This window comes from Equus quagga, chromosome 1 (genome assembly GCF_021613505.1).
Source record: "Equus quagga isolate Etosha38 chromosome 1, UCLA_HA_Equagga_1.0, whole genome shotgun sequence".
Taxonomy (NCBI): Eukaryota; Metazoa; Chordata; class Mammalia; order Perissodactyla; family Equidae; genus Equus; species Equus quagga.
Window position 1 is genome coordinate 15,960,253 of NC_060267.1, and position 24,335 is coordinate 15,984,587.

A 24,335-nucleotide genomic window follows, 5' to 3' on the forward strand; every position below is an offset into this window, starting at 1 on the left:
ACTAATGATTATCTTGAAAATCGGATCTGTGAATCCACATGTATAAAGGGGCGTGTAACTATCACCCCTCGTCCTTGGCAGCTCCTGGGGGGTAGGGATGTCTGCTCATTTTGACCTTCACTACCTGTAGGCAACGAAACTCCATGGACTACTGTCTGCTCACTCATTCCTCCACTCACAATTATATTGTAGGCAACTCTTAAACATTCTCACCGCAGTTGAATACCAGAGAACGATTTGGTTACAGGGGATAACTCTGCTTGGTGACAATTCCCCTATGGTATAGACGAGGAAGTAAGGATGCAGAGTGCTCAGCCACTTGGCCACCTTTATAGAGAAGGTTCCGGCAGGCAAGGGATTAGAACTCAGATTGCTGGCAACAGTAGACGCCACTGCTCTAAAAGATCCTGCAGTGAATAAGAGAAATACTGCCGAGGATGCTAACTCTGGATATTTCCAGCAGCTTCAGTCAACTACTGAGAAAACAACGCTGATCTGCTAACTAAGGTGATATTTTGGCAGGCTCGGGAGATGTGGATTAGAGGAACCCAACCCAAACCTGAGCTTTGTGATCTGTCCAGTGCCTCTCTCCATCACTCTTCTCCAGCAGAAGCCAGGGTGGCCGAGATGAGCCACACTTGGGAGGCTCCCCCAGCTGCCTTGGCACTGGAGACACTCATGTCAGTCCTTGCTTGTTCTGGGATCTCATCCGGGTGAGGCTGGCTCAGCTTTCTTCCCAGGGAGGGCATTTGAAGGAATTCCAAAGAATATGAATAAAGATCTCACCAAGAGGGACTGGTCTTCAAGGGATGGGTAGAGTGAATGTCTCAAAGAAGAACCCAACACAGAACCCCCATCACGGATTGTCTGTGATGGGTGATGTTGGTAAAAATCCACACATTTGTTGTTGGACATTATTTAAATCTCAAAACAATCCTGTAACTGGGGTAGAATCTTCATTTCACAAATGAGGAAAGAGAGGCTCAGAGAAGTTGAGGAGCTTGCCCAAGGTCACTATGTACTGAGAGGTAGACCAGGGATTTGAACCCAGGTCTTCCGGAGGCCCTGAGGACAGGCTTTCTGTTAGAGCACAGTCACCTGACCCTTGCGTGGCATTTTGTAATTTTCAAAGGACTTTCACTTATATTTTATCCTGCGAGGCTCACCACAAACCGATGAGGTAGGAAGGGATTTGCCAGATTAGTGCACAGGCTCAGTGTGTGAAGTCACAGCCCAAGGTCATTGAGCCCAAATCCGTCCTAGCAGAGGTCTTGTCTCTACTGTCCCAGCTTGGTCTTCTTACTCTCCACTCACTCTCAGCCGCCACTCCCCAGTGCCCTTTGATGAGTTTCTCAGGGGCGTTAGTTGTCTGGAGAATAACCAAGGTTGAACATAAATTATTTCCTTCTCCCGTGTCCCCAAATAGAGGACTAGCAGTAAGTAAATGTACAGTGATTACTACATATTTTATATTATTTCAGTTGGTTAAAGCACACGATGGCCCTGTGAAGTGCCTGCTGTTATCATCCCCACTTCACAGTTGAGGAAACCAAGACACACAAAAGTCAAGTCACTTGTTCAAGGTCAAAGAGCTAGCGAGTGGTGGAGCTGGGATGCTGACCAGGCAGACGGGCTCTAGACAAGCCGCGGAGCAGAGAAGTGAGAGCGAGCCACAGCGCACTCAAAATCGCTCCTCTTGAGGCTCCTAAGGGTCTTTCAGACCCATCCTCTGCCCCAGGCTGCCTTGTCTGGAAAGCGTCCCACAAAGACGGAGTGCTTGCTGCCGATTTGACTGGAATTCTGGAGATAGACCAACCGCCTATTTCTCGGGGAGTTTAGAGTCACTCCCTCCTGCTCCTGCCACCCGCTGTGAAGTCCCATATGTAGATAACAACCTGAGACGTTGCTCTTGCCATGTGTGGTGTGGAGTTGGGTTGGCATGGGGATGGGGGTAGCTGAGCTGTCATAACTTAAGTGTGGTAATGCATCAGTGTCCCGGCTCCACCGTCAACGGCCCTCCATTCCCCCCACTCCCCGTGCCCACAGTCTAGAGCAGGGCTTGCCAGACTCTCTCGATCACAAGGATTACCTGGAGGGCTGGTGAAAAGTACAGACACTCAAGCCCTTCCTCTGAAGATTTTGGTTTCATAGGACTGGGGTGGGACCTGGCTCTAGATAGTTTTAGTCTCAGACGGCAGTCATCAGTCAGTTAACACACGCTTGTGGTGTGCAGACCCTAGCTTGGAAGCTGCAGATTCAGACTGAATAGGACTCAACCCCTTCTCTCGACGAGCTCAGGGCTTAGAGGGGTACAGACGAATAAACAGATGAGGGCACTTTAAGTCAGGGCCATGGCGGGAAGAGCACAGGGTGCCGGGGGAGCAGGGAAGGCTGTCTAACCGAAGCCAGATGCTGCAGCGGGAGGAGAGCCTAAGGCCCCGAGGTCTGACTCAGTGCACGCTCTCATCCTGAGATGAACGGGGTCTTTGAGCCGACTCCATTGGCCAACTGGAGGGCCCCCACATTCTGTCCTCTCTTGCTTCTGGATCCAGAGATCGCCTGTTGATGGCCTAGGAAGGCGGTGGAGGGACTCGGTCCGAGACTCCTTCCTCCAACATGACCCCTTCCACTTCCCAAGCCTCACGCTTGTTTGCTTCATACATGACCCTTACTTTCCCATGGGTCACATTTTATCACCACTAAACTCCATTTGGTTTCCCTCTCATGAGCAGCATTTCTCAGCTCAAACGACAGGCTGGCTTCGATGGATGCCTTTGGCTGAGGTGGAGCCAGAGTAGACCCTGTGGGGTCAGCGCACCTCTCATCCCAACCCCCTCCCCAACCCCAAGCCCCGCTCTGGATATTTCTCTGAAAAGGCGGGCACAGATGACATGCCACTGGACTGTGGCCTTCTGGCACTTCAGGGAGGGACCAGTCCATCTGGAAGAGGTTGTCTGGTCCTCACCCCTGTGTCACAGAGCTCAGTGGCTCTTAATCCTCTGGTGTCAAAATCCAATTCATCCTGCTGGATCAGGTGCTGTTCGAGTTCCCTAAGACCCTTGAGGAAATCACAAGAAGGGAGGGAGGAGAGCTCTAGTCTCTTGTCAACTGGGGCAAGTTTGGGTGATTAAGCTGAGAAAGCAAAGTCCTTTTGGTCCAGAGGATTATTTTTGAGGCGTGCTGGGAACCTAGAAGTAACTTATTGCCTGGGAGGCAAACCAAACCCAAGATGACTTTCAGGTAATTGCCTGCCTCTCCTTCTGCCAAGCCAAACTCCTTGGTATATAAAGGCCAGTCTCCTCTGTCATCCCCATCCACCATCTTCATCGCTAGCTCACTTCCAAGCTCTCTCATCATGAACAGACAAATCAGCAAGAAATCCTTCAGTGGCGGGAGCCAGTGCTTCTCCGGTCGCTCCGCCGTGGTCTCCGGCAGCAGCAGGATGAGCTGCGTGGCCCGCACTGGGGGAGCTGGCAGAGGGGCCTGTGGGTTCCGGAGCGGAGCAGGCGGCTTTGGCAGTCGCAGCCTCTACAACCTGGGTGGCAACAAGAGCATCTCCATCAGTGTGGCTGGTGGCTCCCGGGCTGGTGGCTTTGGGGGAGGGCGTGGCAGCTGTGGCAGTGGCTTTGGGGGCGGCTATGGAGGTGGTTTTGGGGGTGGCTTTGGTGGTGGCAGAGGAATGGGAGGTGGCTTTGGAGGGGCAGGCGGCTTTGGTGGAGCTGGTGGTTTCGGTGGGCCTGGTGGCTTTGGTGGGCTTGGTGGCTTTGGTGGACCTGGTGGCTTTGGGCCTGGTGGCTTCCCTGGGGGAATCCAGGAAGTGACCATCAACCAGAGCCTCCTGCAGCCCCTCAATGTGGAGATCGACCCCCAGATTGGGCAAGTGAAGGCCCAGGAGCGGGAGCAGATCAAGACCCTCAACAACAAGTTCGCCTCCTTCATCGACAAGGTGAGAGCAAAGCCCAGACATGTCGTGGAGGATTTGGGCTGCCCTGGGGGTTGGTGTAAGAAGATGCCAGTGGGATCGGCCAGCTTGGAGGCAGGGGTGCCGGCTTCTTGTCCTGAGTCAACCTTGGCCCCTACCAGCCAGGGAGCATGCCTCTCTTGCTCTTCGGGCCCTGTTTTCCCACACGTGCAGCAGGGGAAGGATTCCGGCTCCTGATTTCCTTCCAGGGATAGGACCAGGGGAAATCAGGTGAGGTCCAAACACGCTCGTATTTCCCATTGTGAATGGGGCCTTAGCCATGAAACTAGCATAGCTAACTTTCAGTTACTCTTTAAAAGCAATTGCTTGATAATCTAAACCAGCTGGTAATCAAACTTGCATCAGAATGGATGTTGGGCCTCCTCTCAGTCATGACGGCTGACTTACCTTCTGAACGGTGCCGTGCTTCAGCCAATGTGAAGTCAGGCTGTCCACGCTGGGCCAGGGGAGGAAGGGCGTGCTGGGTCTGGGGAACGAGGCTGGGATTTGAAGTTAAAGCTAGGTCAGCCGTAAGCCAAGTAACTGAAAGGGGAAACGACTAAGGAAAAGTTAGCCCTCATGGATTGTTTTCACTGTCTGTATGGAGGGAAAACGTTTTCACTTGAAAAACAATGGTAAACAACTTTATTCATGCTGACCTCCTTTAGCTGTATTCTGAGGGAGGGGACCCCAATAGACTAGGACGGTGCTGGGTTGGACTCTGAGCTTTGTCACCTTGTAGCCATGTCACTTTGGCAACTTAACTAAGCTTCTTGAGCCTCAGTTTCCTTAGGTACAAAATGGGGTCATAACGCCTCCTTTATAGGGTTTGTGAGCACTAAGTGAGACACAATGTGGGAAAATAGTAGGTATAGAGTAAGCACTCAATATGTTCTGGCTCTCCCTTTTCTAAAAGCTCATCCTTCCCAAATTCTGAAAAAACAGAGGTGATTGCAGATTGAGGAATTGGGTTCATTTTCCACGTTTCTACTCTTTGGGAGTATCCTGCCCAAAGCAAGAGGCTGACTCGTCTTCTTCCTCCCCTGATGCAGGTGCGGTTCCTGGAACAGCAGAACAAGGTCCTGGAGACCAAGTGGAATCTGCTCCAGCAGCAGACCCCGGGCTCTGGCTCGGGTCCCCAAAACCTGGAGCCTTTCTTTGAATCCTACATCAGTTTCCTGCGCAGGCAGTTGGATTTGGTGCTGGGGGAGAGAGGGAACCTGGAAGGAGAGCTGAAGAACATGCAGGACCTGGTGGAAGACTTCAAAAAGAAGTGAGGGCTCCAACCGGGGAGTTTCCCCTTCCGGGGGATTAGCAGGGAGGTGCGGCCCCAATTTGGGATTTCAACTGTTCCAGACTGCACGTTCAGTCAATACTCTGGGATAGATTTATTGAGTGAGGCATGACCAAGCAGAAGGGGGTGAAGGGGTGGAGACCGAAACTTCTGCGTGGCTGCTTATGACAGATTTTTCAGTCTCCACGTAGGCTCCCTCCTACTCCAGCTGGGACGGACAAGAGAGTCCTCCCAGAGTTCAAAGCTCTTTAGGATGGAGAGCCCTCCACACTTTACTGTACATAGGAATCACCATGAAAGCTTGTCAAAATGCATATTCCTGTGCTCTAGTCTTAGATAGTCTGAAGCCGCAGGTGTGGGGCAGGCCCCAGGGGTCCAGCCCCCAGGGATTCCAAGAAGACAGTTCAGGGCCACACTTTGCAAAGTACTCTTTCACTGTGTCCAGTCCCATCCCATTTCTGCAGCTTCTGTCAGCCTCCGCCTGCATGTTTGGGGTTGTGATTGATACTCTCTGAGAGTGGTACCTCTGTGAGAGGAAAACAGGGCCTCTCAATGTGGGGAGGGAGCTCCAGACATCCCCGGGGGTCAAGACCCAAAGGGATGGGCACGCCTGCTCTGGGGAGGCCCCATTCCTACTCAGCTGCGCAAACCCGCTGGGCAACCACTCTGTGGCAGGCTCCGTGCTGGGTCCTGGGGATCCAGTGGCAACTCAGATTCACATTGCCCAGAAACCTCTTCTCCCTAAAATCATTCCATTCTTCAATCCTCATGAAATCCAAACTCTTGGTGGGAGATTTTGGTCATTAACAAGCAGGAAGACATGAGTTGATTCTTATCACAAAATCTTGTAAGAAGCAACTCTAATGAATGAAAAGAGAAAGCAGAGGCAGAAACCTTGGTCTGAGCAAATACTTCTCTGGGTCTCAGGTGGGCACGTTGTGCTTTGAGAAGTCTTTCTGGGCCGAGCAAGTAGCTGGCCTCCTTGACTTCTTCCCTGACCCTGTCTGCCCACATCTCAGCCTCTCTCGGGGACTTAGAGGAGGAGGGTGAGGCAGTAACGTGAGCCCTGAAAGGCCTCTAGGCAGGACTGGCTACATAATTTGGGGGCTCAGTGCAAAATGAGAATGCATGGCCCTTGTTAAAAAATTATGCACTTTCAAGATGGCGCCAGCAGAGCATTACACCAAGTGTGAGGACCATCTGAGCCCAGGGACCTGTGTAAGTGCCGGGGCCCACGCCCGTGAAGCTGGTCCTGTCTCCCGGTGAGGAGGTTCTGCATGAGTGCTTGGGATCCTCATCTTTTTTGTTTTTTACTTCTGAAATGTCGCCGTCCATATATGTGCCTCTTTCTGTCCCAGGTACGAAGACGAGATCAACAAACGCACGGCGGCAGAGAATGAGTTTGTGGGGCTGAAGAAGGTGAGTCAGCAGGGCCGAGCACCTCAAGGCTCCCCTTCTGGGCACTGCCCCCACAGGGAGAGAGCAGACTGTGCTGTGTGTGTGGTTTACATTTTCTCTACATTTTTGGAAATGAGGTGTTTGATGAAGGAAGTCACTCTGAGTACACTGCTGGCAGGGAAGGCATCTTACAACGTGACTAATGAGCCGCTTAGGAATGTGAACTAATAATAAGCATTTTTGTATAGTATTAATCAAAGCTTTCAGCCTACAAATGTACGCTGGATGTTATTAGTAATAACAATCAACAAATACTTGCAGCCCGTTTAAACCAGTTATCACAAAGGCGAAGCAGTGAGAGGAACACCTTTGTTTCTATTCGGGAGGTTGGGTTTTCGGTGCTATATAACCAGTTATATATTAGATAAATGTGATTTTTCTACGCTTACTCCATGCTGGCTAATACGGTTTGTATTTTATTAAAGAATTGGGGTTTGATTGGTCAGAGCAATTAAAATGTTTTCCTTCTTTTAAAAGGGAAGATGAGAAGTCACAATTGGGGGGTGGGGCAAAGAGAAGAAATGAAGACTTAGGCAAGAGCTGTGGGGCTAGGGGAGCAGAGGTCGCTGTCTTGGCTTTCTGACCACCCTCCTCCCCCCGCCCTCCCCAGGAGGTGGATGCAGTCTATATGAACAAGGTGGAGCTGCAGGCCCAGGCGGACGCCCTCACAGATCAGCTCAGCTTCCTAAGGACCCTCTACGAGATGGTGATTCCCTTCCTGCTTTGCCAAGCTCCAGAGCCCTCCTGTCTGCATCTTCCCAAACGTGCTTCCCAAGCGGAAGTTTAGGGGACAGTCAAGTGGCAGAACACTCACAAAACCAGCAACAGGGCTCAGACCTCAGCCCTGCCCCACACAGGAAATGCTAACTTAGCTCCCCAGCCTGCACAGACCTGGCCCACAGGGCCTGGGTCCCTCTCTGTCCTCAGCCCATTTTCTTCTACACCCTCTCCCTGGCTCCCATCCCAGTATCACAGCAGTTCCTTCGGAGTGCTCCTGCCTACTGCAGGCCCACGGAAACCCACCCAGTAGGCTTACTGGCTGATACTCTCAGGCCGACACCTGATTATATTTGCGCATTTCCTTTTTCCTTTAGCTTTGTTGTCTGGCATCCTTTAGGTTAGGCTAGGCCTGCAATGCAAGCATATTTTTCTAATGTCCCAACCCCTGGCCCCATCACTGGGGTATCTCTGCTAGCAGAAGATTCTTGAACTTCATTCCCTGCATCCCCTGGGGTCAGGGGATGGTGAAAATGACCATCCACGTTCTCCGCAGGAGCTGTCCCAGATGCAGAGCCACGTCAGTGACACGTCTGTGGTCCTCTCCATGGATAACAACCGCTTCCTGGACCTGGACAGCATCATCGCCGAGGTCAAGGCCCAGTACGAGGAGATCGCCCAGAAGAGCAAGGCTGAGGCTGAGGCGCTGTACCAGACCAAGGTGGGAGCCCGCCCCTTGTCCCCACATTCTACTCTTAGGTCCCACTGACCTTCATCAGGAATGCTCCAACACTGTGCAAGTCATGTTGATCGGTTTCTCCTCTGTCAGCTTGGGGAGCTGCAGAGCACGGCCGGCAGGCACGGGGATGACCTGAAGAGCACGAGGAGTGAGATCTCCGAGCTCAACAGGGTGATTCAGAGGCTGCGGGCCGAGATCGAGAGCGTCAAGAAGCAGGTGGGTCTGGGCTTAATGGAGAGATCCTGGAGGTCTTCTGGGCCCCAGGGAGAAGGAGAAGCAACAGCTGTGCCCCTGCCACATGCTTTCTCTGTCCTTCCATGGTGTCCTGTGTGGAACAGCATAGTCTCCGGGACACTCCACTCTCCCAGGTGCTCCTCCTGGAGCCTGGGCTTCTTGGAAGACTCCCTAAGGAGAGATGGTTGCTCATTCTGGTTTACCCACCAAATCTTACAACTGTAGGGGTGGCCGCAAACACTCAGCTCTCAGGAGGCGCTGCCCTCAGTGAGCTATTTATCACACCCTTCACATAACCTCGGTGGCTAATTCATGCCACTGGAAGGAAGTGATTAGGCAAGGGAGTTCTCTAACAGTCTTAAAAAAGGACTACTCACCAGACCACTACTACCTTTACCAGCAAATCAGGGTTCCTTTTCCTGATGAGACCTGAGTTAATTTCAATGGGCCGAAGATGAATGAACCAATTGCAAAAGTGACTTCTGTTTTCTGAGCATGCTCCACTGGATTTCTAAGGAAGGGAAGGGAGGGATGATGGATGGGGAAGAGATCTCCTCTCAGAAAAGATCAGCTATTTGTTTCCTGGTCACTATGCTAACCAGTCTCCCACCTCTCTCTGCCCCAGAGCGCCAACCTGCAGACGGCCATTGCGGAAGCTGAGCAGCGCGGGGAGATGGCCCTCAAAGATGCCAATGCCAAGCTCCAAGGCTTGCAGGCTGCCCTACAGAAGGCCAAAGATGACCTGGCCCGGCTGCTGCGTGACTACCAGGAGCTGATGAACGTCAAGCTGGCCCTGGACGTGGAGATCGCCACCTACCGCAAGCTGCTGGAGGGCGAGGAGTGCCGGTGAGTGGCCGTGGGGTCAGCATTCTCCAATACGATTTGAGAGTGAGCTTTGACAATGAAGAAAGAGGACAAGATGATAAGGAGAGGACAACTCAGACAAAGGCTAGGGAATCTCCCGAACAACAGAGTTTAGGTTTCAAGCCCCACTATTGTTTGTCAATCAAGATCAACCAATTCTTCAATTTACCATGGACATCAATATGCTATTACATACCTCTGTTGATCCTTACTGTGTGCAATGTGTAAGAAAAAGGGCTTTGAGGTTATGACAAAAGTTATAGTGTTGTCCTCCGGAACTTTCTGAGATCATGAAAATGTTCTATTATCTGCGCTAATACAGTAGCCGTTAGCCGCTTCAGCACTTGAAATGTGGCTAGTGCAACCGAAGAACTGAGTTTTACATTTAATTTAATTTTAATAAATTTAAATAGCTTTATGAGGCTAGTGGTTGCCATATTGGACAGCTTAGTGTAGACAGTCCTGCAACCCCCCCACCCCTGAGGCTCAGGCCATATAGGAAGGTTGCTGATACATACCTATGCTGGAAAAATAACACAACATCAGGCAGCAGATAAGCAGACATGCAAAGGAGTGTCAAGAATGGAGAGATCTCTCTGCTGACTGGCTGCTCCATGCATCCCGTGTTCAGAGCCTCTGTCCCAGGTGGCTCCCACTCTGATGGAGGAAGTAGAAGTCAAGCGTGAAAAGGACACTTAAGGATTTCTTAGGAGTCTCTGTGAAAAGGAGGAGAAGTGAAGATGGTGCTACGTGTGTCGGGAGTCGTGGGATGAGGAGGGAGTGGTTGACACCAGCGGGGCCACGTTGGCAAAGTGCGCAGACACATTCCGCGTCTGCTCCGATGCGTGGACGCGCCTGCTCCGTGAACCAGAGTGAGGCATAGGGAGATGGGCAGTGTGGGCAGGACATTTCAAATTCGTCATGTGTTGAGTGTCAGTCCCTCGCACATGTTACCCACCCATCATCGTCACCAACCCCCCCACCCCAGGAGGGCTCACTGGGGAAGGCTTCCTGGGAGAGAAAAGTCGGAAATAAAAAAGCCAGAGCTGGGTGGAGGAAGAGGGGAAGAGCACGCATGCTAAGATGGGAAGACTGTCAGCAGGGGAGGAGAAGCCAGGAAGTGCTAATCAAGTGGGAGTTGGGTGATGAGCAGTTTGCCTGGAACAGATGATCTGGGAACTAAGGGAAAGACGATGGGAAGATGGAGAAACACAGCATGGTTGGTGAAGCTTCTGGACACCTCAGCGGCGCCCCCCCCCCCCCCCCCCCCCCCCCCGAGAGCAACCTCCTTTCCTGGGGAGACCTGGTCATGGAAACAGACTTAGAATAGCCTTTCTTCCCCCGGGAGCTGGACCCCTAGTAGGGCAGACGGGAGGACACAGCGCCCAAGGCTTTGAACCCTTAGCTCTTTGGCTAATGGCCCATTGCAGAAATAACCCACATCTCCTTCACTTCCTTTGTAGGATGTCTGGAGAGTGTCAGAGTGCTGTGAGCATTTGTAAGTAGCCCTTCAGAAATTTTCTCCCTGGGTCGTAAAAAGGGCAACTAGACACATCCGGCTTTCAGGCAGGACACCCTGACTCATGCAAGGAAGCTGGGCCACCAAACAGTGTCTAGGGGCTCAGGCCGTGGTCACTCACTCTGCCCCTGGTGTGAGCTGGCAAACTGTCAGGCCAAAGCTAAAACTGCTGTGGTCTTGGGGAGCTCCCTAGGTTGGAGACCCAGAAATTTCTGTGGATATTGCTGCCTCTTGTTCCTGGGAAAGGACACTAAAGGGCCGGGCTCACTCTCATTGTTTAACAACTGAGGCCTCAGAGAAGTTGAGCATCTTCCCCTAAGTCACGCAGCCAAGCAGGATAGAGCTGGGCTACAGACCCCGGTCTTCAGCCTTCACTGAGTGCCTGTTCTCCTGCAGCGGTGGTCAGCAACGTCACCAGCACAAGCGGCAGCTCTGGTGGAAGCCGTGGAGGCTTTGGAGGGGCCAGCAGCAGCAGCGGTGGCTACAGAAGCAGCAGCAGCAGAGGCGGCAGTGGCGGCTATGGAGGAATCAGTGGTGGCAGTAGCAGTGGCTATGGAGGGGTCAGTGGTGGCAGCAGTGGGGGCAGGGGCAGCAGCGGAAGCTACCAGAGCAGCAGCGGTGGGAGCAGGCCCAGCAGCGGAAGCAGCAGCTCGGTGAGCCAGAGTGGCTCCAGCTCGGGCGGCATTCAGACCTCTGTAGGCAGCGGCTACAAGTCTGGCGGTGGAGGCAGCACCAGTATCCGCTTCTCCCAGACCACCAGCTCAAGCCAGCACTCCTCCAAATGATCCTCCGGGGCCAGATCTCCATGCGCCCCGCTTCCCTCTCAGCCCGCAACAGCACTTCCCACTCTCTGCTTGGCATCAAGGAATGCCAACCTCATCCTGGCTTTTCCCCAAGTTCCCTGGAGAAGGGGCTGACCTTCTTCCTGGATCCTCCATCCTCAAGACCTCTCCTGGGCCAAGGAGGTCCAGCTGCTCCTCTGGGATGATTATGCCCCTAGATGAGCCCCTGCGATGGCCCCTGATGTTGGACAGCAACACCTGAGCCCAAACCAGTGCCGGCCTTCCCAGCCTGGCTTGCTCCACTCTGGCCCGTGTCCCTCTCTCAGTAGGAGGTGATGGTCAGAAGCCGGCATGTTTCGGCCCCACCTGAGGGGGCAGTGCAGTGTGGCCAGCGCTGGAGGGTGGATGGTCAAGATCTCCGGACTGTTGGTTCCCAGGATGCCCTCCTCACATCTGGGTATCATACCCTGACTTACTTCTGTCCTTTAATTCCCAGCTGTGGATCCCCTGGTGATGATTTTGCTGCACTTTTTTCCTCAATAAATTGCACTGTATTTCACATTCTGGTGTTTGGTTTTCATTCAAGGAGTCACAGAATAAACTGAGGCCCAAGAGTGGAGGGAAATAAGGTGTGATTAGTGGTCTTCCAGAAGTTCAAGGACACTGAAAATCTTGGCGTCTCCTTTATCCATTTGCTTGGTTCTTGTGATAGGTCTGCCCAAGAGCATTTATCTTGCTTAAGTGGGGACCCGTCACCCCCAAGGAGGTCTTCCCGTCCATCCTCCTGCCTCTGAGCAGGCCTCCGGGGTCCAGTCTCGGAAGAGGAGGGTTTTGCAGTTCACGGAGGGAATAGATTCCACTGGGACTTCAGCTCCTTTGTTCCGTCCTCACACCAGCCAGACACTGAGCAAATTCTCTTTCTGCAAACATAGCTCCCTATGGGGTCAGACCCCTCACAGTAGGTAGGAGAGCAGAACAGAAGCTTGCTACGGACAGCCAGATCTTAGAGATGGAGGGAGACAGCTGTGTGTGCCCAGTTTTTCCTTCCAAGCTCATCAATCAGGTAAGAGGGAGGTTAGGGGCGCTGCATCAGCGAAGCTCACTCCCCATGGATGTAAAATCAGGAATGGGGGAAATGCATGCCTGCCCCACACCAATAGTTCCCGGCTGTTCTCAGAAAGCTGAATCCCAAACCCAGGGAGGACGGGGTGATGAGCCAGCCACTGAGAGAAACCAGAAACCCAGACTTCATTGGAGATGACAATTAGCGTCTCTGTTCCTTTCCTCACCTGCTAAACCAATCCCCTCGGCATGCCTCTGAGCATGGTAAAATTCTGGTTTGTAAGTCACTGCAGATCACGCATTATCCCCCGGAAGTCAGATCAAAGCTGGAATAACGAGAGGGCATCTGTGTATTTGTCTGAAGGTCCAAGGAGAATGCCAGGACCTGGCCTCAATGCTCTTGAGCCCTATCTGATCTCCATCTGACGCTCACTCCATCTGATCTCCAAAGCATAGCAGCCCTGGACCAAGACTTGGAGAGGCAGACATTTCAAAGTTCCTATGCTTGAGAGCTCAATAAACCCTTGCCCATCTTTTCAAGGCTACAGGCAAGAGGTAGCCCCCTTCCCCATTTACCCTTGACACAGCTCTGGGTACTTCAGGGGCAGGGCAGACTGTTCTGACTTGCGCTCTTACTGTCCCTTTAGAGACATTACAGGAAACGTCACCATAAAACCAGAAAACAGACCAGAAATGTCACCAGAAAAGCCCCCAGATGCTCTGCTCCATGTGTTGCCTGACCTACTGGGAAGAGGCTGACTGTCCTCGATTAACCCAGCTTCTCGTTTGACTGAAGCCGCAGGGTTTGGGATGGCCACTCACTCTCTTTATCCATCTGCTCCATGTGTGGAGAGCTTGGTCCTGAGCGCTGTCTCAGGGCCCTGCACCGGGCGTGGGGTACTCAGTGAAAGTTTGGTGGCCAATTGAAAGAATGAATAAAAATGAATAAGGAAAGCAAGACCTTCCTTTCCCCAGCCTGAAAGGAAGGTGGGCTAGGCCACACCCCAAGGCAGGATGGAGCTGAAAGTCGAGGGTGAGCGCCTAGAACCCTCTTGCGAACTCTTGTGAGGAGAGGTGGTGGAGGGGGCTGCCAAGGGAGGTAGTGAAAGACGGAAGGGTACTTGGAATTAGGGGCGGAGATCAATCAAGGAGTGCTGGAGAGGAAGCCTGGAGCAGGCCTGGGAAGGAGAGAGAGTCTGGGCAAGACGGAGGACGGGCAGGGCTACAGGGCAGCTATCCAGACCAAGTCCCAGGAGAGGTCCAGGGCTGGCACCATGTTCCATACTCTTGACACAGGCTGGGACTAAACCACGTGGCAGCAGAGCAAAGAAGCTTCCAGGGTGAGGGCAACACGTTTGAGGCCTGGGAGAATGGAATATTTCTAAGTTTATGGGAGGCTGGCAATCCTGATCTTTCTGAGCCTTAAAAAATCCCTCAAATCCATCTCCCATTTGAAGTCGAGCTGGGGCAGCTCTTTGCCTTTGAGGGCAGCCAGGGGATGCAGAGTAGACGCGGACCTGTGTGGAGCGGTCAGAGGGGTGACAGGAGCCTTCCTACATCGATACTTGAAATGCTACCAGCTATGTCTCTAGGATCAAGCAATCCATCTCCTAGTGGCAACTGCTTCTTTGTTCCCCATCCTGTATCTTTCATCCTTTACCCTTCACTCCTCTCCGTCTCCTTCTAAAGATCTTCCTCTAGGTTATAAAAGCAACACATACTTACAGCAAAAATGGATAAGACTTAGCAAAGTGAAAACCAAAGAGAAAGATCATCTATAATTCCACCACCCTGCGACATTTTCTTACGTGTATGCAAGTGCAGGCACACGCACATGCACATAGACGGAGCTACGTGTAAATATATCATATTTTACAGAGTAGGGTCTTACAATATATACTGCTTTATAACCTGATTTTTCACTTAATTTGTTGTGAAATTTATCCATTTATTCCTTCAACAACTGGATCGAGTGCCTACCATTTTCTAGACAGGGCCCAGGAATAGAGCAGAGAACACAGATCATCTTTGCACTCGTGGAGTTTACAGTTCACTTGGGAAGAAATTTACCAAATGACAACTTTCTATAATAATAAGTAAAGGTGGAGGTCATCATCTTCTTTTCCAGTTCAGATTCCTATTTTTACTTAAAAAAAATCAAAGGTACACGTTGGACATTAAACTACCAATTTTTTCCCCTTCTTTCTATAAGTGTGACATACACGTTTTCTGGTTGGTAATGTTCAACCAAACATTTTACTAAACCAAAGCCAGACAGAGCACCATTAAAGTTCCTTACTGCCTCCTCTCACGCAGGCTGAATTGGACCAGTGCAACACTGTTTCGGCAGGAAGAATAGAGTTGGAAGTTCAGAGCCTGTAGAATTACAAAATCTTTACCAAACTCACTCCCACCCCAACTGAAACCTAACAAACTGATTTATACAGAAAGTAAACCTGCACAAATACACTTAGTATGCTATAAGAAAAGGATATCTTTGAGTCTATCTCCCGCATACAGTGTATATTCATTGCTGTCCAGTAAAACAGTAAATCCAACGAAGAGAGTATTTTTGCTTTCACAGCGCTAACAACTAAAAATTGCAACCATTTAATAGTTGGATCTCTAAGCGGGTAATTACAGAACTTCTAAGATTAAATCTGCTAGATTAGCCTGAGTAGTCATCTATAAAAATACATTTTTTTCCAAAGACAATTCTAAAAAAAAAAATGAAGCTTCTCTTGAAATAGCAGGACCACATCAGGACTAGAAGACAAAGATGAAAGAATGGCAAACTCAAGACGAGGAGTTGATTTTCACATGTAGCTTTTGGGTAAAGGGCATCTTTTTCAGTTTATTCCCACAGCCAAGTTCTAATTTTCCCTTAATGTTGGGCATAAAATAGGAGTTTTGGCAATCTGAAGATGGGGGCAGCTGTTTTAGCAGCCTAGATAGGCACTCCCACATAGTCAAAAGCTCCACACAGGTGGGTCACTGGGTTTGAAGCACTGAAACTCGGACCCAAGTGAGAGAGTTGTGGGCACACGGCAGAGTCATGCCATGTCTGCCTGTGGTATTCGAGACACGGCGGGTTTGGGAGGGTTCCTCCACTTGGTTGACACAGGAACATGTATGCTGGGGGAAGGGGGCCTTCCTGGTGCGGTGCTTGACGAAGTCTTGCCCCAGGGCAGGCTGGCTCTCAGGAGCACCTTCCAGAGGTGTCTACTTTGGCAAGAGTACTAGTTCCTGAATACAAGAAGGTGTTTCAGGAAAAGCAGAAGTTCAGGGAGGGTCAGGTAATTATGTTTTCAACCCACCAATACCTAACATTAATAAAGAGCTGCAGAACGGAGCCAGTCTTTCCAAGAGGCTTTCTCCTGTCATCACCAGCAGAAGCCTGTCCCAGCCCACTGGGCCCGTGAGGTCCAGAAGGCGCCTTTGCCTGGAGGCAGGAGCTAATGCTGCTGACTGTTCTGGGAAGCTGGCACAGAAGATGATTTGCACAACGAAGTCACCGCTACACCACTGCTTAAGTCCAGTCCTCGGCCTTCTTTTTCTCCTCTGTCGTCCAGAAACAGCTCTTTGAATGGCACAAAGTCTACAAATGTGAGGAGCATGTTGAATATGTCATCAGCCACTTCATCTTTAACGTGTTTCAACGTTGTGCAAGCCGCCATGTTGAATCCCAGAATCTGCTCCAGCAGCTGTTCTTCAATATACTTTTCTACCAAAGAAAGGTAGAATTCTTTAAAAATGGGTGTGTAGGCGAGTTTATTCTCTTCTGTGTCTTCAAACTCCTGGTAGTATTTGCCCATGAAATTTCTCTGCAGGACCTGGGACTTGGCATCCATGATGACATCGTCGGTAGATCCAACCACAGAGTCAAATTCGACTTCAGAGGCGGAAGAGATGGACCGCGCGAAACTCTGTCTCTCCGAGACCTCCGGCACTTCCGCTGCATCCATCCCTGCGGGGACGAGCGGCCTGGCGGCCTCCCATCAGCCTGGGACTGGCTGAGTCTGCGCCTGCGCGCTCGCCCTGGGGCCTCCGTGCTCCACCTGGAGGCTCTGCACCTGCCCCCATTACTGACCTCCAGGAGTCATGCCGTACCTGCCGTCACCATGACCAAGATCATCATTCTTAATGACTGCACAATATTCCATTATATGGATGCAGCACATTTTGATGCATATGCCGTTCCTAATTTTTCCACTGTAATAAACATTGCTGCAATGAACACACATGTCTCTGAACACTTGTCCTATGCATTCTTTAAGATCAGTTCCTAGATGTGGAACTTCCACTTTAAAGCTTTTAGTTATATAGTCAAACTGCTGTCCAGAAAGATTGTATCAACTGATGCTTTCACAAGTAGTGTCTAAGACTTCCTGTTTTGCCAGTCTTGTGAACACTTTGTGGTATTCTTTTTAATTTTTGACAGTTTTCTAGGTTTGTTTTTCATTTCTTTGATTCCTAATGAGGTTGGGCATTATAAATATGTTTATCAGCTATTTAATTTTCATTTTCTTTGGACCGTCTCTCCATTTGCTTGGTCCATTTTCTCTTTGGGTGGTCATTTTGTTTTTCTTATTACACGCTTGTCGGGGGCAAGGACTCTAACAGCACTTGAGTCACCCAGGAGTCCAGAACCCAAGCAACATTCATAAGTGGGTCAGAATTAGTGCCCTGTGTGGATGCTGAGAATAGCTGGGCTGAGGTGGGGAAGAAAGAACCTAGCCTCGGGAGAGTTCAGTGGGGCTCACAGGATGCCAGGGGAGCAGGGCCAAGTCGTGGGGAGGGGCCACCTCCAAAATCATGTCTGCAGTGGCAGATGGGATGACGGAGTGGGGAGAGGCTAAGAGAGAAACAGAAGCAGGATGAGCCCCTAAGGGATTAGGGGTCTGTAGCGGATGGCCCCTACCTCCAATGCTGCTTCATTCACCCCCTCACTGTGTTGACCCTAAGAGCACACCCCAGTACATTTCCTGCCCACAAATCTCCTTCTCAGAGTCTGTTTCCTGGGACTCTGATCTGAGATGGGGCAGAGGGAGCAGCCAGCTGGCTGCTTGGCTGGGATTTGGATGGCAAGGATGCCCCTCTTCTGGTAGGAGCTTGTGCCCTGGGGGAAGTGAAGAAGACCCCGAGATCCTTGAAGACCCTGGAGGGGAAGGAGCAGGGGTGATGGGCAGCCCCCGGTATATACCAAAGAATTTGTCAGAAAATTCTGCAGTGATTTGTGGGGGAGTGGGCTTCCCTGGCTTGCTGCCGTCTGCTTAGCCTTAAACCCTTGCTGGGGACAGTTAGAAAAGCTGAGTTGTGGCTGGGCAGGGACTGACGTGCTGATTGGCTCAGTCTCCTCAGCCCTCCTTCTGCCTGCTCTGTCCATTCTGGACGTTAGTTCTCCTACTGGCTGAGTTTCTGATGACCCCACTCTGATGCCCAAGGTCACTGAAGTAGTGACTCCTGTTAGCTGATCCTGGGCTGAGAGACGGGAACTCCTAGGCATTCTCCCTGCCTCCAGGCTGCTGGGGCCGACCTCGCCCAATCCACCCTTACTAGCAACAGGGAGAGCAATTAGCCAAAGCATGCATCACAGCTCCTTTCTCACTCCTGCTAAGTCTAGTCATTTGGTTGTTTCAGGCCAGGTGTTCTGCCTTGTTAAAGATGAGGTTACTCACAAAGGCAACACAGTCCACGTTTGAATGCCTGTAAATTTACTTCACGAGCTTTATGCCCTGAGAAACTGCTAATTATGATGTGTGGTGTTAGCTGGCCAACAATAATCCTTTGTGATGGAAGGACAAAGAAAACCTAGGACGTGAGGCATTTCTAACAGTTCTTTTCAGCCGTGCTTACTTATTGCTGTTCAGTTAGAATTAAGGACAACTTTTACTATAGAGCTGATTCAGTCTGCCCGATTTCCCCATCCACACATGGCTGATGCCCCTGAGTCTTCTGACTGTAACCCCTGCCTCACCCACCACACACCTAGACACATGCACATGTGCTCACACCCACACGCCTGCCTTTTGGAAACAGAGAAGCACTAAACAGCAACAGCAGCAACAACAACAACACACACACACACACACACACACACACACACACTTTGAAGAATGAGAACCCTGGTGATAAGAGTTTATGTTGTTTGGTTGATATGTCAGAGGTGATTTTCTGTCATTGTGCATAAAGATGATGCTATTAACTAAGAGCTGATGGGTACGAGTACTTGTGATGCACCAGGACCTGTTCTAAAATCATTTAATCCTCACAACAACCCTATGAGGTAGATACTATTGTTATACTCACCTTATTGATGGAAACAAAGGCACAGGGTGTTAAACAGCTTACCAAAGCTCATGTGACTAGGAGTGGGAGAGCCAGAATTTGAACTCAGGCAGTTTTACTCTGACATGACTCAACTGAGCCAAAGATCAGTGAGGATACAAGGGTAAAGGTTTTCGAGTAGTGGATTCTTCTCAGTCCAAGACTTGTGATGTCCAGTTCTGGTGTTCCAAGGTCTTCTTGGCCTCTCTGGTCTTTTTGTGAATTAGAAACAAGTGTCCACTCTGTGTAGACACAGCTCCATAGGCACATGGCTTGGCAAAGGATGGCACTTTGTGTAAAGTAAAAGGCACTGTGCTCTGGATGGACACTGCCCATGCCACAGCACACAGCTTGGTGACCAGTGTGTGGGCTGGATTTTAACTCTCTTTCACACTCTTGGCCTGGAACTCTTGTGCAGGACACAACATGCATAGTTGTACATAGCAGCTCTGGTGGTTTTGTTTCTGAGCCTTGAGATCTAGGTAGGAGGGGAGTTATCTCTACTCCCTTGCTGACTCTCTTTGGTCCCCAGCCTCTGCAGCTGGCCTGCCTCTACACTCTTCCATGCAGGGTTGGCACTGCCTTTTTAGAACACATGCAATGGGATGGGCATTTAGACAGAGAGATGTGACCGAGCAGCTCATTCTCTTTGCAGTGTGGTCAAACACATTTCCAGCAGCAAGAATATTAGTGCTGGGGGCAGTAGCAGCAGCAGCAGTGGCCACTGGGGCAACAGAGGTGGCCAGGACATCTGAGGGGACAGTAAGTCCATGACTGTTGGAAAAGACAGCCAGCCCGGAAGCACAAGCATCTCCATGGATCAGAGTCCATGCCCACTCCTCCTCCTCAGCCAGGATTGTGCAGACCACCACCAGCAGTGACCAGCGCTCTGGCATCAAATACTGAGACCGGGACCTGATACAGGACACCAAAAACTCCCCCTGCCCTTAGCCACACTTCTCTGCAATTGCTCCTCTCACCCCAGAGTTGGTGACACTATAATCTCATCCTCTTGGAGGCTCAAAGCCAAGAAAAGGACCCAGGTAGACATTGTCAAGTTAGGAGTTTGTCCCTGAGCCCACCATGCACTCCACTATTGCCTTTTGTTCCCTTGTATATAAGCTCTGTCTTGCCTCCTCCCAGCTCTCTGTTTTCTTTCTCTATTAAATTGCAATATGGTATGATGCATTTGACTCTATGAGTTTTGTATAATAACAGGGACCCGTGTTGTTTGCCGAGTCAGAGGGCAGTACACTGGAAATGTGACTTGCGGGAAGTTGTGTTAGCAGCTGTGTGTGGAGTGAGGGAGAGATGAGAAGAGAATGAGGGTGCTGAGAGAACCTTTGGGGTTAAGCCAACAGGGTCAGATTTTACAATCAGCCCAACTGCCTCTATGTGCTTCAGTCTTTCTGGATCCCTCCCAGGGCAGACCACACTATAGGGCTGGCACACTTCTTCTACTGGCTCCAGTGGTCCTTGCCAAGAGTTCCAAAGAGCTCAATGACAGCCAAGTGACTAGCTGAGGGCCCAGCCTGAGTCACCTAAGAGGGCAGTTTTTCCTTACCTCTCCCTTGGGGCTTTGGGCCAGGGTGGCAGAGTGGTGGGAGAACGTGGTCAAGAGCTGCCCCTATATCCCTATTTCCTATGATTCAGCGGCAGTGACTCCTCTCCCCAGCAAGACTTTGTCTACAGCATTCCTCCTCCCTTTCCCCCCACATCCTGAGATCTCAAGGTTCTGGAAAATCAATAAATGAGAAAAAGTTTTATTTAGTAAGTATCACCTGCCCAGACATTGTTCCAAGAATTCTGCATATAACTCACTGAATCTTCACGATGATCCTAAGAGGTAGGTGTGATTATCTTCATTTTACAGATAAGGAAAAGGAGGCAGAGAGGTAGGGGTCGCATTGTGCTGAAGGTGACAGTTAGCAAGTTGTAGAGCCAGGGTTTGAAAATGGATGGTTGGACTCCAGAATCCATGCTTGTAACATCTGTGCTATACTGATAATACACGTGTAGTTTGTTTCTCCACGATAGATTTGGGGAGTGGGGTGTCGCCAGTCTGGGATGGCAGGGGCTCTGTCCTTGGTGCTGAAATCTGGTCCAGACGCCTGGAGGACCTGTCTTTTTCAGGAGGCTGATGCTCGTTATTGCTCCCTCGGAACTCGACTTCTCCCAGTCCTTACCGTAGCTCTAATTATTTGCATTTGTTCACAGATTTCCTGTCTAAGATAAAATAAACATTTTGTCCAAAGTTCAATTTAAATATAGGACTAGACTTTGTCCATTTTCTCGTGTTCTCTTTAAAACCAAGACTAAAATAATTTTTTGAGGGGCTTGCAAAGTCTTTATAGATAATAAAATTTATGTATATTTCCATATTGTCTTTTTTGCCTCAGCTGCTAGGGAGCATCCGTCATTGGGATATTAGAATATTTGCTTCCTGTTTTATCATGGATTAGTATTATTATTTTTGAGGAAGGTTCACCCTGAGCTAACATCCACTGCCAATCCTCCTCTTCTTGCTGAGGAAGATTGGCCCTGAGCTAACATCTGTGCCCATCTTCCTCTATTTTTTATGTGGGATGCCTTCCACAGTATGGTTTGATAAGTGATGTGTAGGTCTGCACCCGGGATCCGAACTGGTGAACCTTGGGCCACAAAATTGGAGAGTGCAAACTTAACTGCTAAGCCACTGGGCCAGCCCTTGGATTATTATTTTTAATTTAACTCCCTTATTATTTGGATGAGAGAGTTATATAAATGAAGAAAATTGAAAAGCTAGTCTTCTCTTGATTGAGACTAGGTTCATGCTGAGCAACACTGGAAAGCTGGCACTCAAAGAGGGAGAGAGTGATTTAAAATGTTAGCTGTTATTATTCATGAATATGTTAACAAAAATAATATCAGCCTTTCAGGGATGTTTCAAGGAATACATGAAATAATATATGTAAAAATAAAATGAAGATGTTCATACAGATATTGTACTATAGGTATGCAAATTTTGACTGCAACTAGATTATAAACTCTTTAAAGAGAGGGACTATGCCATATATTGTTTGTATGCTACACAATATTGGACAGAAAGTGTGCACTCCATAGGTACCTCTTGACTGATGGACTTGTTAAATGATGAAATGCATGTTAGAGCTTAGCATAGCTCCTAGAACAAGATAAGTATTCTATAAATGGAGACTTTGCCATCTTTATTTCTAGGGTTACCACTGTTAATTGATTTCTGAGGAATCAGACTCTCAAGGCTAGAAATGGCTGATGGCTGCAGAGGCCAGCAAGAGGAGCCCCCATTTAGACACTGGGGTCCTCTCTAAAACACCATCCACAATGGGTAGTCCATCCTCCTGTGGTGGGTCACTCCTTTCCCTCACAGAGGATTTTTATTTTTCTGCAGGGAAAGACTCCCCCTGAGCCAACATCTGTTGCCAATCTTCCTCTTTTTTTCCCTCCCCAAAGCCCCAGTACATGGTTGCATATCCTGTTGTAAGTTCTTCTAATTCTTATATGTGAGCCACTGTCCCAGCACAGCAACTGAGAGATGGGTGGTGTGGTTCTGCGACTGGGAAACAAACCCGGGCTGCCGAAGCAGTGAGAGTGCTGAAATTTAACCACTAGGCCATCAGGGCTGGCTTCCTACAGAAGATTTTAGGCTGAGTTCTACCTTGCAAATTCTACTCATTGGTCCAAGTTTTTCTCTCTGTGGCCATACGGAGCAAATTCTGTTGTCTATGAGAATCTACAAGTGTTCGAGGGTGGTTTTTCCCTGTATCAGATTCCTTCTCCAGGTGGAACACTTCCATTTCCTCCTCTCCTTTGGGCTGCCCCGTGCCATCCTAGGTGCTCTCCCACAGACATCCTCTGAATGCCTAGAACCCAACTCAACCCTCCAAGTGAGTTTCCTGACCAGCCCAGGAAAGGAGTGGGCACGAGTTTCTCTTTGTGCATCCTCTGACCTTGCAGAGGAGTTTGGCAGCCTCTTCCTGATGATGATTCATCTTGAGCTGGCACCATCTTATATAAGCCATTGGGAAACTTGCCCCATGCTGAACTGTACTGCTGGTTTGTTTGGATACACATGAAGTGTTTTAATTTACATTAATCTCTGTTAAATCTTTCTTGTGACATTTGGCTCAAGCTCCAAACTGTCCCATTATTTTTGAATTCTGATCCTGCCATTCAACTTGCTTGTTACTCTTACTAGGTTCAGGCCAGTTATAAATTTGAACTCTATGCAAAGATCACTTGGGTGAACCAGAAAGAAAAACTGCTATTTAAACAAAAATTTCTTATTTATAGCAGAGAAGAAAGGCGTCATATTTACTCTTAGGGGAAGTAGCTCTTTAAAAACCTTTTTACTATGGAGAAAGTTAAATAAATATAAAAGTAGAGAGAAAGTATAATGAATGCTTCTGTATCCATCACCCAGCTCGATGATCAACTCAGTATCTTGTTTTGTCTCTTCTCCACCCACTCCTCCTACCCCTCCAGATTATGTGGAAGGAAACCTCAGACCTCATATCATTTTATTCATAAATAGTTTTGTAAGTTTCTCTAAAAGATAAGGGCTCTTTAAATAACATAACCATGATAACATTATCACCCCTGATGGGATAAACATGAATCCTTTCATATGATTAAGTATCCAGTTTGAATTCACATTTCGCATACTGTCTCATGAATACTTTCATTAAAATGGCTTGTTTGAATACGGTCTAAATAACGTTCATGCATTTCAGTCAGTTCATATGTACAGATTCCCATCCCTGTTTTTTATTTCTTGTAATTTATTTGTTGAAGAAACCTGGCCCTTTGTCTTGTGGAGTTAGTGTCCTTCTAAGTTAGTGTCCCCCACCTCTGTCATATTGTTCAACATGTTTCTCTTTCCTTTGTCTATAATTTTAGTTATCATACATTAAAATGGATGTTTTTGGGTGTACAATTCTGTAAATTTTAACAATTATACATTTATAGACTTGTGAAGCCACTATCATAATCAGGATATAGAACAATGTCATCACTGTCCCAAAATGCCCTCGTGCTATTCTTTTATAGTCACATTCTGCCTCCCCCTCTAGCTGCAGGCAGCCACTGATCTGTTCTCTGTCACCGTAGTTTTGTTTTTTTTTGAATAGCATAGAAACGAATCAGACAGTAGGTAACCTTTTGAGATGGACTCCTTTCACTCAGCATAACGCCTTTGAGACCCATCCCATTTGTCGCGTGTAGCGATAGTTTGCTCCTGTTTATTGCTGACAGTATTCCATTGTATTGATGACCATTGTATTGACGGCAATTCCATTGGATTGATGTATTGATGGTTTGTTATCTCTTCACCTCTTGAAGGACACTTGGGTTGAGACCAG

At 49.3% G+C, this 24,335-nt stretch overlaps 2 protein-coding genes across 2 annotated transcripts; one reads left to right on the plus strand and one right to left on the minus strand.

Annotated features, from left to right (window-relative positions):
• The first annotated feature begins 3,355 nt into the window (after positions 1 to 3,355).
• Positions 3,356 to 11,571, plus strand: KRT76 (keratin 76). Its single transcript, XM_046671794.1, has 9 exons — positions 3,356 to 3,946; positions 5,014 to 5,234; positions 6,614 to 6,674; positions 7,324 to 7,419; positions 7,987 to 8,151; positions 8,260 to 8,385; positions 9,029 to 9,249; positions 10,731 to 10,765; positions 11,183 to 11,571. Exons 1-9 carry the CDS (start codon positions 3,356 to 3,358, stop codon positions 11,569 to 11,571), a joined length of 1,905 nt encoding a protein of 634 aa, XP_046527750.1.
• Positions 11,572 to 16,085: 4,514 nt separating this feature from the next.
• On the minus strand, positions 16,086 to 16,595 carry LOC124225527 (ADP-ribosylation factor-like protein 2-binding protein). Its single transcript, XM_046638215.1, has one exon. It carries the CDS (start codon positions 16,593 to 16,595, stop codon positions 16,086 to 16,088), a length of 510 nt encoding a protein of 169 aa, XP_046494171.1.
• Positions 16,596 to 24,335: the final 7,740 nt, after the last annotated feature.